The sequence below is a fragment of the Nilaparvata lugens genome, chromosome 7 (genome assembly GCF_014356525.2).
Source record: "Nilaparvata lugens isolate BPH chromosome 7, ASM1435652v1, whole genome shotgun sequence".
NCBI classification, from domain to species: domain Eukaryota; kingdom Metazoa; phylum Arthropoda; class Insecta; order Hemiptera; family Delphacidae; genus Nilaparvata; species Nilaparvata lugens.
The window spans coordinates 56351095-56366846 of NC_052510.1; the positions used below are offsets into that span (position 1 = coordinate 56351095).

The window sequence follows — 15752 nt, forward strand, 5'->3', positions numbered from 1 at the left end:
TCTTAATTCATTATTAACCATGATGTTATTTTTATTGTTTAGAACTTGGGATTTCTTATGCAAATTTCACGAGGCTTATATAATTCGAATCCAATTCTCTTCATATTATCTTTGAGAATTGAGAAAATCAGTTGAAAACTTTTGAAGTCACTGCCATTCAGAATGAACCACCCCTATAGAATGATATTGTACGTAATGAACCTTTTTGTGAATATTTGCTAGTTTATTGTTAAGTTAATGTAAGTTATTTATTGTCTTAGTCAATTAGATTTTTGTTATGTTTTTTATTTATTCAACCAACATTAAAATAAAGTTTTGTCTTGTTCACAAAATTGTAATAAATCATATTCATGAACTATTGTTCACCTTGAATTGAAGTGTTTTGAATTTATCCTAGAGAAAAAAGTCGTTGTTTATTCAGTTGTTATTTGAACAGTTTTTATGCATGCATCTTAATTTTAATTAACAAACACTTTACTCACTCCCTAGATTTCTTTCTCAAAGTTTTCTCAAAAATGATGCAATTTAGATGGATGAAATGTTGGAAAAACTGAAATTCAGTTCATAGTATATTGGAAAAGAAAGACGAAATACTTTTACATAAAATTGAAATATAACATTGGATAAATCTTCAACTAGTAGGTTAGTTTGAATGAATAAAAACCACTTTTTCTTAAATTATGAATGTCATTCTTGCCTGCCGGAAAGATTCAACTCACATTGTAAAATGAATGTGAATTCTCACACGGTTGAAGGACAAAAAGGAAAAGTATGGTTGGCTACTAAAGACAGGACATGCATGATGAACATATGTGTACACACATTTCATGCATTGTATCATCAACCATTGTTATTAGTATTGTTTATTTTATGTTAGAAGCTGCTGTCAAACAGATGATTTTTGTTTGAAGCCTCTCGCTGATAGAACATGCACAACGTGCATATGCGTACCTACACATAATATGTTCATCATGCATGTCGTTAGTGGTCAGCCTTAGGGAGCAAAGGGTAAATAATAGGATATATATATATATGATGATAATAATATTATAAATACTATTAATATAATTTAAAATAATAATAGGCTTATTATGTTGATATCACAAATATGGTAATAATACCATCACTGAGCTCAATAACCGTCATCAAAAAGAACGTTACATTCAAAAATCTAATCGCATGAAAATGAAATGTTACCTGCGCATGCGTTTTACCGTGTGATGCTAGGATCAGATGCCGTTGTATCAAGAAGGCATTGGACCATTGGTTCAACTTCCATATTTGATTTTTCTTTGTAGGTTATGTGTGAAATGCGTTGTCCGTTATTATTATAAAGATAAAGTTTACTTATCTAATTTTGAAAGTAAAACAAATATTTATCTTTATAAAAAATGGCGTTCAATTTATCAGCGCCTTCTTTTGGAAGTTCAACAACCACGCCAGCATTTAGCTTTGGGACACCATCTACTCAAACAACAAAAGGTAAGAACAACAGTGTTGAATGTTAGATCATATTTTTCACATTTCAACTGAGTAAAAAACATACTGGTTACGGTATCTAAGATTTCCTGAAATTCTTTTGCATATTAAATCATTATTCATCTGTTATAATATTGACTTGTTTTTTAATTATTATGATTTTAAAATACGGTTTTAAATTACACTTTACCTCTGTATAAGCCTAATAAAATAGAAATTCAGCACAAACTTATCGATAATTGAATGTTATGCCTGTACGGCATTACAAAATAAAGAATAAATTTTAACAGCCCATAAAACAGGGTGTCACAAATTGACATATAATGCCAGTCAATAATTCTTGGTAAATATTTTGACTTCTTCAAAGTTTTAATATTATTTTTATATTAGGTCATACGAATAGGCAAGAACATCATTAGATTGTAGATTCAGAGTGTAAAAGAAGATAAGGCACCATGTTCCGTGTGGGACACCAGAAATTGGTGTCTGAACACCAAAATGTGATGTTTTGGCTGGTGTCCCTAAGGCCCTATACTTTATGCAAATCTTCTTCAGACTTGGGGGGAATTTGCGGCGCAGAGAAATGGAGGGAGATCAGCCAATTGCAGTGATGGATTGAGTCATAGGTGGAGGCGTAGTTGTCAATTTGTCGAATAGAGTCAGTCAAAACTGTGATTGCAGATAGGAATCTTCCTAAGTTCAACATGAGCGCTTGAATACTCACTGGAATTAGAGAACGCTGGCCGGTACACAACGGCAACATAGCAGCCGTTGCATCCTGCCACGCATGCTTCTCTGCTGCGATGTCCATCCCAAGTCAGACGTTAATTTGAACAAAGTATAGTGAAATGAGCACAATAATAATTAATGACCCACAAAACGCTCAAACACTCTTTGTACCTCACCCTAATAACGTACTTATGTACTTTAGGTCTTAAAGAGACTTGATAGAATTTCCCCTCAGGACTCCGAAAGGCTATAGGTTTTGATGCTGCATCCACAATATTTCCCAATGCGAAACAAAGACGACAAGTGCCAGAGTGTGAATCAGTGGTTTGCCAGCATTCGCCATCGCACCTATGCGATTTAGAGCGAAGGCCAGTAAAGGCAATGCAGCCATCCATCCACACTCTGGTACACCCATGCGTGCTGTTTTGTCGTCTGTCATATAGGCTATTAATTCCCATTTGAATGCGGCTCTCTGGCCTGGTTGCACAACAGCCGGTTAAATTTTAACCGTGATTAATTCCACGAGAACCAATCAGAGAAGCCGTTTTTTCAAAAGTTAGAAATTAAACACGGTTAAAATTTAACCGGCTGTTGTGCAACCGGCACTGTGTAGCGAGCGCTTGCCATCGCTCGCCTTGATGAGGCACTGGTCACATTGCATGACATGGTCACAAGATTCAGATTCATCTATTGTCAGAACATTAAAAACAAATGCAAAGACCGTCAAAAACATATAAGCATAACAAATTTAACAACATCAATATTTGTAATATTAATACTACATCACGATTAAGTCATTCATACTGCAGTCAATTAAAACAAAGTCACATCAACATCTATGAGCAGTATGATGATGACATGGCAAGACAAACGTATCCAATCTTACCAGCTTGGCAAGGCACTGGACCAACGTGTGGGCTAAACATTATATTAATGGATCATTCGAAGCATAGTTACTAGCTTTCTAAATATAGATAATCGTTTCTTAAAATAATCTCCCTTCAATTCTAATCTACTATCAGATTATCCTCCTATAATCGTTATAAATTAACTATAAGGCTCATTCACACTTACGCAACTCAGGTCGAGAAGAGACTGGACACTAGTCGAAACATCGTGTTTCCAAATGGTGACAGACCAGTCGATTCTAGTCTCCGCGACGTCAACATTTGAAAACACATGCTCTCGACTATAGTGAGGTCCACGTTATAATGGCAGTGGATAAAGATAGAAGAATAGCGATGCCGATTCTCTTCATAATTAGCCTAATTAATTTCTACACTGTCAAAAACATAATTGGCATCGTTGTGGACCTAGAAAAGGATAGTACCACCGGCTTTGTTGAATGATAGACAAGGATAGCAAAACCAAAGTTGATCAAATACTGTCATTATAACGTGGACCTCACTATAGGGTCGAGTCTCTTCTCGACCTGAGTCGCGTAAGTGTGAGTTGAGCCTAAGTGTTATAACTTACAAAATGGAGTAAACCTACATTTTATTCCCTATCCTACACCGACTCAAAAGTTTTAAAAATTAGATTATAATGCTAGTAAACTTGCTTTGCAGCTGGAGGCTTTGGAACAACAGGATTCTCGTTTGGAGGGTCGACCAGCTCGGCTCCTTCGTTCAACTTGAGTGGCACGGCCTCCACCACTGCCAATACAGGAGGCTTTGGATTCACTGCCACAACCACTGCGGCTCCTGCCTTTGGTACGTATTTCTAAAATAAGATTTATATTCAAGATTGACTGTTTTAAACAAGAATAACAGTTAATATTACATCAGATATACAAGTATCAGCTATCCTCTATAGAAGGTCCATCTTTCTGCATTCCAAGGATAACGCTATCTGCTTTGTCGAATGATAGACAATGATAGCAACACCAATAATAATAATAATATTCGTATGGCTTTTATTGGTGGGGGTTCCTGACGGAAGTTCCACCTCGCCTGAATATATCATTTGAGCCGGCAATGGGCCTTACGACTGTTATACTTCAGCCGGGACCGACAGTTTAACTTGCCCATCCGATAACACGGGAGTGACCTGTTCAAAAACTTTTGGCTCTGAGTGGGGTTCGAACCCGGGATTTCTATGCTGCTACGCAAGCACTCTATCCACTAGAGTGCTAATACTGTTACAATATTTATTTATTTTTTAAGTTTGATTTAATTTTATGTTGTCAATTTTTTGTGAATGTTACCATAGGCAACAGCCTTGTAACAATTATCAATAAATATCTTATATATCTTATCTTAATGATAGAAAAGGATAGCAACACCAATGTTTATCAAATACTGCCATTATAACGTGGACCTCACTATACCTTACATTCGCTACAACTACTGAGACTCCTGTCTTTGGTAGGTATTTTTAAAAGAAGATTTACTCAAGATTTACATTGAAGATTGACAAGATACACTTTGAACTTGTAGCTTCTTCATCCATAACCCACACTTGTAGGATCAATGGTATCATGTCATGAATAAAATTCAAGAACAAATTTGAAACTTCAAATAATCAATCATTTGTCAGGAACTGTCAGAATTCCTTATATGTAATGTAAATAATTTTTATTCAAACAATGCTGACAATGTCAAATTGTTTGTAGACTATGTAGAATTATAATGAACCACCAATCTATATAATAAGAGAGAGTAGGGTTGTGTTTGTTCGCATCAAAACATGTCAACTTGTGGATTGCATACCAGAAAAACCGGAATGATTTAGATCTCCAAATGTTGCACATAGATTTTAAAAATATCAATTACGTGCACCTTTAAGCCCAAATTTCAATTTTCCTTCTAGATTTTCGGAATTAGGCCTGATGTTCAAATTTCATTCATGGGACATGCAATTTCATACGGCATACATTGTTGTAAAATGTGTTTGTATACAGGAATCTCATAGAGAAATTGATACACTGGTAGAAATACGTAGCAATATGTGTTTCGATACAGGAAGCTCATGTTTCGATACAGGAGTTTTGATACAAATGCTGGCAGCCTATGTATCAATGATACTGATAAGATGTAAAGCTGCGTACACATATTCGTGCTTCCAACCCGCACCGAGCACGCTCCTCCCTCGTACCGCCCTCGTACCGCCTACGTACCACCATCGAACCACAGTCGGACCGCCCACGCACCCATCATGAACGTTACGGAAGATGTTAGATCTTCTCGCGTTCCCCGATCGAACTACTCTCGCTCCCCGGTCGATCATCAATCGCTCTGCTGGAGTGACGTTCGGTTGCGGAGCAGAGCGAGAGTCTGTACGCACCTTTACAGGACATATACAGATCACAGGCCAAAGCCACATAATAATAATTATATTATAAAGGAATGAATTGGCTAGAAATTCATAAATGACGCATCACCACGTCTCAACTACTCAACTGATTAACTTGACATTTTGCATATCGATTCTTAATTTACCGAGGATGGTTTTAAGCTTATTTTTAAACTCTTCAAGATTTCAGTAGGTCAAGTTCTTAATGAGACCCTTGCGGAGCACGGGTTACCTGCTAGTATATTATATATAAATTATGAAAATGTATTATTAAATCATAAAAAGATGATTATATTTTCTTGATAAATAGAATATAATTTGAGTTGATGTTGATCATTATTAACAAGAATCAGCCACTAATATTACAGCAGAAATACTGTTAGAACTTTGATCACAGAAATCTTATATAGAAGGCGGTGGTAACTGAGAGTAGGCGGCAACTCTGTAGTCCTATTATTTCCACAGACTTGATAACTTATAATGAGATGGAATTGATCATTATTAAATACAATCATCAGATTTACCTGGATGGCTTGTATCACAGCTATCTAGTATAGAAGGTTTTGGAAAAGAGAAAGTGTTACAGTAACAATGCCATCTTATCATTCCAGTAACTTTGAAACATGAATCTTACTATAGATCTACTATAGTGAGGTCCACGTTATAATGACAGTGGAGGAAGATTGGAGAACATCGTTGCCGATCCTCTGATTGTCAATGCCTTCTATAGACGGTAGCTGATACAGGTTTGTTTATGTAATATTTACTGTTCATTCTCGTTTAAAAATAATCAATTATATTTTATTAAGCAAGAAATTATATTTTTCAATAATTTCATAATTAGATTAAGTATTTTGTTAGTTAATTAATAATTCTTCATTGTTAAAAGACTATCTGGCAACAGAGCAAAGCGAGAAAGAGAGCGATTTCCGCTTTGTTGACTGATAGACAAGGATAGCAATACCATCGCTAATCAAACACTGCGATTATAACGTGGACCTCACTATACCGGTAGTCGATATTTTAATGTTTTGAAATACTTTATTGCAGGATCAGCTTTCGGCTCATTCGGTTCTACGTCCACTACTAGTACCGGGCAAACAGGTTTTGGCACCTTCGAGGTTTTGGATCGACAACAACTTCTACAGCTCCGACGTTTGGCTTTGGATCGAATCAGTCGACATCCAGTGCTATGCCTTCACTATTCAACAAGTTTGGACAAACATCCACGGCACCTTCTACTAGTAAGCATTAATGAGTTTTCGTGATTTTGGAAGGAAATTAACTTATAGTTTCTCATGTGTGATGTATTTGTAGTTGTAGAATTGTAGGCCTTTTTATCATTGGGTAATAAGTTGAATTGGACGGAATCAAAACAAATAGAATGGCAATAATTGATTAAACAAAACGCTGTGGCTACAGTTACGGTAACCGTAACTCCATTGGAGTTCCGGTAAACATTTGCGCATGCGCGGCTTGATTAGATTAGGAAATCTGTCTTTTGTCTTTGTCATAACCATGTGACAAAAAACCATCAACACCACAGTGCACATGTAAATAGCGGTAGCCGCGCATGCGCAAATGTTTACCGGAACGCGAATGGAGTTACGGTTACCGTAACTGTAGCCACAGCGTAATCAAAAATCAGAGCCATGAAATCCTCTGAAGATTTCAGCTCGTAGTATATATTACCATAGGGAATGTTTTAATAATTATCAAGTAAGTTTATAGCCTTCCACTATTTGAAACATCTTGTTTCAAGCTACATTTTTCTTAAAATTAATTGCCATATATACGTATATTGATATTATATTAAAAAAAATCTGGTGTGGTGCACTCACACAACTTTCCTTGCCGTTATGAAAATTGATCACCTAACGCTGGTGTTCACGCTGGTGTTCTCAAGTCTACTATTCAAAGATCTAAGCCAGCTGGTGACAGGACAATAACGATGGTGACACACGAGATCTGCTATCTCTTCGTAGTGAATGATTTAATAGAATCAACATTTGCCAACAGTTTACAATTGAATAATCACATTTTCTCGAATTTTGAGCTTATTTTCAATTTTAGGTGAAAATGTTACTGAACATTAATTGTAGAGATTTTCATGCTCAATCTTTTCCACTTGAATTTTTTCAAAATCAAGGGAATCTAAAATAAAACTTTGCCCAGATGAGGCGGAGCTCCTGAAATTTTTACAGATATGGGACTTGTGGCAGTTTATCAATGACTATTTTAGCTATAAAGTTGATCAAAATCGTTGGAGCCGTTTTCGAGAAAATCGCGAAAACCCCTGTTTTTGAAAACAAATTGCATTTGCAAATTTCAAGTCATTCCGTTAATTGGGAGATGAGATATCGTGTACACACACACACACACACACACACCACACACACACACACACACACACACACACACACACACACACACACCACACACACACACATACAGACCAATACTCAGAAACCACTTTTTTGGACTCAGGGGACCTTGAAACGTATAGAATTGACGTTAGAAATTGGGGTACCTTAATTTTTTCGGAAAGCAATACTTTGCTTACCTATGGTAATAGGGCAAGGAAAGTAAAAATTGAGGAATGCAACTTGGGCACTCTATGTTCCATCTGGATCTGTGAATAAGGTACCCCTTATTTTTTCGGAAAGCAATACGTTCCTTACCTATGGTAATAGGGCAATGAAAGTAATTTTGTTTTAGAGTCAATGGTACTTTTTCAAATTCTTCTATTACTTTTGTAAGAATTGTGATGTTCTAAAATGATATTAGAACAGTCTATTCCATTCTATCATCGTTCAAGAATTATATTAGAAATAAATAACACTGGTCAAAATATTTTGTGATATTTGCTCTTATGTACCTGACGATGTCCATGTATTTGTGTAAAATGATCATGGCAATAAAGAATGAATTGAATTGAATCAGCAGTACCTAGATTGAAGCATTGAATAAGGATTATCATATTAAAGAAAATACTTTCTGTATGTTATTTTTTATGTGTTTTCTAATAACAAATCAAGATCTATAAAATGAGATCTTGTTAATGAATTGGAGCAGCTGATACTAACTTGTCACTTGTCATAATAAAACTTGACATACCAAATTTTATGTCTTCATGATGAATACTTTAACAAATTGCAATTGTGTAGGTGAGGTAAACGTTTTCTTCTTTTGCCGGCGAAATATGTATTCTTCCTTATAAATATAATGTACATTCATATTTTTATGTGTTGATTTGTATTTTTTTATGTTTACTCAATAATTTCTTCCAGGCTTGGGTGGTGGTTTTGGAACTAGCTCAGGAGCTAGCTCAACAAATTGCAATTGTGTAGGTGAGGTAAACGTTTTCTTCTTTTGCCGGCGAAATATGTATTCTTCCTTATAAATATAATGTACATTCATATTTTATTCGTTGATTTGTATTTTTTTATGTTCAATAATTTCTTCCAGGTTTGGGTGGTGGGTTTGGAACTAGCTCAGGAGGCTTGTTTGGAGGGTTCGGAACAAGTTCGGGAGGCTTGGGAACTAATACTGGAACTTTGGGCGGAACACCATCATTTGGACAAGGTTAGTTGGTTTTTACTATGTTTCATTCATTAGGCAATAAATGATCTACATTATTTCCATTACTATAGGAGTGGATCAGATGCTGGCTTTATGATTCAGAGGCCCGGGTTCAAATCCCAGCCCGGGCAAGATATTTATCTCGGGACACTTCCGTGTTTCGGATGGACACGTTAAGCCGTCGGTCCCGGCTGCCTAAAAAGCAGTCGTTAGGTCATGTCAGAGGCCCTGAAATTGATCAGTTGCGACCTGAAAACTCTGACACCAGACCTGAGCCAGCCAGGTCACACGATATTATTATTATTATTTTCCATTACTATGGGTCCAATCAAAAAGAAAAGAAACGTATTTTTCCATTAGTAAGTCGATTAAAATCCTTCAATTATATCAAGATAAACTATATCTTACATAAATTCATTGGTTTCATTTTTATTTTAACGATCCAAAATACATTTTATTTCTATAAAAATGAATTTATTCCATGAATTAACTATGTTTAGAAAATTGTCATAGTTTTGGCAATAAAAATCAATCAATATACCACTATATAAGCACTTTGGGCTCATATCTCACTGTGTTTATCTCAACTTTGCTTGCTTTCAAAAGCACAACATTTTTATGCTCTTTGATAACAGATCACAGAGATTCATTTGTTTTCATTACCTCTTTGATAACGCTTGACCAACTCACTAAATCTAGGTATGTAGTCTAGATCTAGGTAACGATTAGGTATGTCCCTCAGAATTATTTTATTGTTATTAAAATATTGTACTGTTAATACTCATCGTAGTCATTCGACATTTTGCACAAACCCTTGTTATACATAGTACTGCTTTACCAGATTTAGTAACATTTTCCCACATGGGTATTTATTTACTCTACTCTTGGACATGCTGATATTTCAATACTGTAAAGCCGGGTCCAGACGCTCAAGTCCACCATCAGTCTTTTGCTCAAGCAAAAGACGGATCGTTTGGTTCAAGCAAAAGACTGATGTAAAATTGCGTCCACACGCATCCGTCTTATGTCGTCCGTTTTCCTATTTTTGTGCTCACAAGATCAGTTCTTGATATTTTTATTTATTTATCCAATCATTCAGATTTATACAACTTGGGGAAAAGTACCACAGGATTACGCCCAAAACGGTTCCAATTCTAATTTTTACAACAGTCCAAATGTAGCTAGAGGTTATGTGTCACTTCAATATGAATTGTGATATGGTTCATTGAGTCTGAATTGTATACGGTTGACATATATCCGGTAGATGAGTAATAATTATATCGTATTTTTTCTCTGATTCAACTGGATAATGCTATATTTAACAACATAATGACAAAAATATTACTGTTAATCGCTAAATGGCTTTGTTTACATGTCATAATATGCTATATTTAACAACATAATGACAAAAATATTACTGTTAATCGCTAAATGGCTTTGTTTACATGTCATATCTCGAGACACAGTGATTGTAAATGGATTGAAATTTTGAAGATCAACAATATAGTATATCTTAATATATCATGATAGTAAATCATAATATCAACATCAAATTCTGAGAGTATCATGAGAATCAAGAAAGAAAAGAAAGGGTTAAATGGCGTTTTATACAATCGATAAAAAACTTGCTTATTTTCAAGTACTCGCGAGACATTCTATTATTAATTTGAGGGCGCTGAATCCGAATCTGAAATCACAATTTCTCTATCTCCATTTTTACGCGATTTAGGTTTTGGTGTATAGGCAAAAGACGGACGGGTTGATGGAAAAAGATTCCCGGCCGATACATTTTAAGTTTGACGACTTAAGCTTGCAGCGACTCACATACTCCGACTTTTGCTTGAGCAAAAGACTGAAGCTAAACTTGAGCGTTTGGACCTGGCTTAAGACCTCCGAGAATTGAATGTTGTTTATGAATCAGTTGCAAATGCAGATTTAAACGGAATAAGACAGGAAAAATGCCAGGAAAGCTGTCGAACCAGGAAAATGGGATGCTCCTGAATCTGAAAAGAATCAGGTGCGAGGAAAAGACGGCTTATTTATAGATAAGAAAACGATGATTGAATCATTATTAAAATAAAAGTAGGTCAGAGTGAGATAGATAGACTATATAAAGAGGTAGATAGACTATTTAGTAGATAAAGATTCTTTAGTAGAGAGGGTTGAAATTCAGTAGATAATGACTCTTCAGTAGAGAGGGTTGAAGAAAAATCAGCCAGTGCGTAACAAGTTGTTTGTCACTTTATCTTACCAGTATCCTTATCTGTTATCTCCATCAGTGAGTGATAAATTCTAACACAGTTGACACAAAGCAGACGACAGTTCAGTAGTAAAGACCGGCCGGTGAATTTAAGTTGACATAGTCGAAAACACTTTTATTCCATGATCGAACACACTTTTATCCAATAATCATGTTCAACCAAGCTGCTAAAATTGATAAACCAACACTCCTCAAATTGCTCGCAGTCCGTGAAAAATTACAAAATTCTCAGTATGAAGGTGAGTACAGTAGAAATGACTGTTACTGAATCACATTTCACTAAAATTCCACCACATGAAAGCTGAAAACCTTTTTAATTTTCCCCAAAATTAACAGAGCAATAATAAGCATAACCAGAACTGTTCAGACAATATTGCTAACTACTGTAGTTACAATGTATACAAACAAAGTTACATACAAAGTGTACTAATTAATCAGTAATGAATTAGGACAATTTTATAAAATACATTCTGTGAGTATTATCATAGAGAATATTCTTTTAGAAATGCAAAGTATCATAAAGTGATAACAAAATATTCTTTCAACAACTTTTATTGCAAGTGTTGAGAAAGAATTATGCGATAAAAATATAGAAATACTCTTCGATTATGTTTCTCAAATAATTCAGGGTTCTACCAACATTTAAAGTATCATAAGACAATAACAAAATTTACATTCAACCATCTATATAAATAAAAATCGAGCCTCAAATTTTGGCATTCGATAACTTTTTTATTTGTGCACCGAATTGATGATTTTTTTAGTTGTGTTCGTTATGTTCAGGCCAGGTTTATGGCCTATCAATTTATTATCCGACTTCAGGATTCTTTCCTACGGTCCTTCAAAGTTTACATGTAATCCTTATGGGAGAAGATTTTTGTGAGCTGGCCACACACAGAAATAAAAATCAGCTGTTATAATCATTGCGTCATACAGCAGCCGTAGGTAGATGGTAGACAAGAGTGTGTGCTGCTCCATAACCGCCCATGTATTTTATTCTAAACGCCCCAACTAAAAACAAGATGACTGTTCTGTGTGTAACCATCCAGCAGTGCGGCCTCAGGTTAAAGACTTACATACTCTAAAGACATTGATTTATTTCGAATAATTGTGCTTTCTTCGGTGTTCAGAATTAATTGATTTTTAGTAAATAATTTATTTTGCTGTTGGAAAATTATCTATATAATAAAATGCCGCAACGCGCCTCCTCAGGTGTGCATCCATCTAAAGTTTGTCTTGACATGCATTAAACTATTTGGCGGTACGAAGTTCGCGGGGCCAGCTAGTTGTTAATATAAGTGTTGAAAAATAATTATGATACAATAAAAATATAAAAATCTCAATACTCTTTCGATTATGTTTCTCCAGTAATTCAGGGCTCTACCAGCAATTCATATTATCATAATACAATAACAAAATCTACATTCATTTATTGTTAGTGCAAGTGTTCAATGAGAATGGTATGATACAAAAAAACAGATACCAACATACTTTCAACAAAAAGATAATTATATATGTGTTCTTTTTTCTGGGTTCGAATATTTTCATGATTTCTTGGAGTTGTGAACCTCCTGTTGAGAAATTCTGTATTGGAAGGTGGCAAATAATTAAGAAATGGGATGAAATGAAGCAGTAGTAAAAGTGGAGAAAGTAGTTGATGGGAGGAAGTAGTTGATGGGAAAAAGTAGTTCATGGGAAAAAAGTAGTGATGGGAGAAACTGTTATTGCTTTCCTTCTTTCTTCTTCTGTGCTTTCGATTATGATTTCTCAGTAATTAAGAGTTCTACTAGCAATAGGCCTACAAAGTATCATAAGGCAATAGCAAAATTTACATTCAACTGTGGTTAATTCAAGTGTTCAAAAATAATGATGTGATAAAAATATACAGATACCATCATACTTTCGCTTATAATTTTTCAGTAGTTCAGAGTTCTACCAGAAATTTATATTATAAAGCACAAGGCAATTATTTACAAAATTTACATTCAACTGTTCAACTAAAATGGCAAAAATGTTGTCAAAAACAGGGTTTTTTTTTTCGAAAACGGCTCCAACGATCAAATCAAATTGATACCTAAATTGTCATTGATAAGCTCTATCAACTGCCACAAGTCCCATATCTGTAAAAATTTCAGGAGCTCCGCCCCATCTATGCAAAGTTTAATTTTAGATTCTCAATTATCAGGCTTCAGATACCATTTAAACAAAAAAATTTAAGTGGAAAAGATAGAGCATGAAAATCTCTACAATTAATGTACAGTAACATTTTCACCTAAATTTGAAAATAAGCTCGAAATTCGAGAAAATGTGATTATTCAATTGCAAACTGTTGGCAACTGTTGATTCTACTAAATCATTCACTATGAAGAGATAGCAGACCTCGTGTGTCTCCAGCGTTATTGTCCTGTCACCAGCTAGCTCAGATCTTTGTTTATAAGTAGACTTGAGATGTGCGTGAACAATAGCGTCAGGTGATCAATTTTCATAACGGCAAGGAAAGTTGTGTGAGTGCGCTACACCAGATTTTTCATACAAGTGTTCAAAAAGAATGTTTTTAATTTATTATAATACTGAATAATAAGTTCTATTTTTTGGCTCTAAATTTTGTAAAATCACGTGAAATGTTTTCAATTATTAGTGATTAGAGTGTAATATTTATGTTTTCTATCCAGTTTCTCATCCTTCAAAATTCTTAGTTTCTGTTGTTTTTGAGTGGAAAAGAACTATATTTCTTAAAAGTGGAATCATAAACTCATTTCGGACTTTTAAAATATTATCTAAATTTGGGAGATAAATAGTACAAGGAGTATCCTTAGTTTTTCTCTCCCATTCAATGCTTTTTTTGTAAAAATTAGAATAATAAATAATAAAAATAAAATGTGATAAATAATATACTGTAGGTCATCGATACCAACATGCGTTCAATTATGTTTTTCAGTAATTCTGTTTTCTACCTGAAATTCATGTAAAAATCTCAGTAGTATCTCACTAAACATAATAATCTGATATGAATTTGACAATACCAATATACTTACCAATTTCTATCCAAATTTGGGAAAAGAACAGTTTTGTACTTTATTCTTGTTGTTCCTTTCCCAATCATTCATAGTTGAGAATGATATTGTATCATTCTATCAATGTACTAAATATACGTTCAATGATGTTTTTGTACAGGTTTGGGATTGGGTCAAACACAATTGGGTCAAACACAGTTGGGTCAAACACAATTGGGTCAAACTCAACAGCAGCAGCTGCAGCAACAGCAGCTGTTAGCGGCTGGTGGGGGAGGAACACACTCGGACGCCGTTTGTTCGTCTGTGTTGAACTGCCACGTCTTCGGCGATGAGAGGGACCAAGTATTGGCCAAGTGGAATCTCCTGCAAGCACTCTGGGGTACTGGAAAAGGTAAACAATTGACAGCTTTTCATTGATGGTTTTTCACAAACAACTCTTAAATTGATAGGTTTTCACTGAATATTTTTATACTTAGTTATAGCTTAATAGACATGGACACTTGAGTATAACACAAGACCTGTATATTCAAATTCAAAATTAAAATGCATTTTTGGCATTGCTCGTTACAGAAAAGCTCATTCCTCTATAAAATTGGAACAATTATTGAATTTTTGATAACGTTTTTTTTCAATAATGTGTAAGCTCTTGATATGTGATCGCACATGTTTATGGCCAGTTTCCCAAACAAATATGAAAATTGAAGGATTTGAAGTTATGTTCATCCACTTTTAAATTATTTCACTTATTTTCGTCAAACAACTTACAAATAACATTTAATACAATTTTAAATATAAATACCGATATGAATTACGTTTTTGTAGGTTTATCATTAAAAGGCGTCAAGTTGGATTTCATATAGTTTTTTTTTTTTTGTTAATGATTAAATTCTTTATTCAAAGTAAATAAACAAACAAATACATCCCAAAAAGCAAATATAATATTGTTTTCTAATTTTTTATTTGTGTTCCCTATTTTACTCATATCATTACATATGCATAGAATATGCATTTCATATGCAATACATTTATATGCCGCAGATCTTGGACAATCCTATTGATAACTTGACGGAAAAAAATTTTTAGAAATAAGATTAGATATCAATCACCAAAATAATTTATTATAAAAAGCGATATTTAATTAAATTTGATTCTTATTGAAATGAATAAATTTGAATTTTATTACAGGTTACTATTCGCAGACTGCGCCTCCAGTGGAATATACACCGCAGAATATGTTCTGTCGATTCAAATACATCGGCTACAGTCGCAAGCCTACAGCTGAAACCAAGGATGCCCTAGTAGCGCTTACTTTCAACAAAAAGGATGAAGAAATAAAGTTAGTAAGCATTTTATTTTATTTATTTTATCTATTCGTAGGATTCTGTTTATTGACT

The 15752-nt window shown here is 34.5% G+C and overlaps 1 protein-coding gene across 2 annotated transcripts in view; it reads left to right on the forward strand.

Moving 5' to 3' along the window:
• Window positions 1-1225: 1225 nt before the first annotated feature.
• LOC111047935 (probable nucleoporin Nup54) overlaps window positions 1226-15752 on the forward strand; it is a 32143-nt gene continuing 17616 nt past the window's right edge. Inside the window, exons 1-6 of one of the 2 annotated variants that reach the window (XM_039433222.1) lie at window positions 1226-1482; window positions 3777-3920; window positions 6553-6746; window positions 8971-9087; window positions 14519-14749; window positions 15544-15694. In XM_039433222.1, the coding sequence (XP_039289156.1) occupies window positions 6695-6746; window positions 8971-9087; window positions 14519-14749; window positions 15544-15694 (551 nt within the window). In that variant the 5' untranslated portion in view covers window positions 1226-1482; window positions 3777-3920; window positions 6553-6694. Of the gene's footprint in view, window positions 1483-3776; window positions 3921-6552; window positions 6747-8970; window positions 9088-11377; window positions 11584-14518; window positions 14750-15543; window positions 15695-15752 lie in introns of those variants that run through there. The other variant, XM_039433223.1, reaches the window with a different exon arrangement.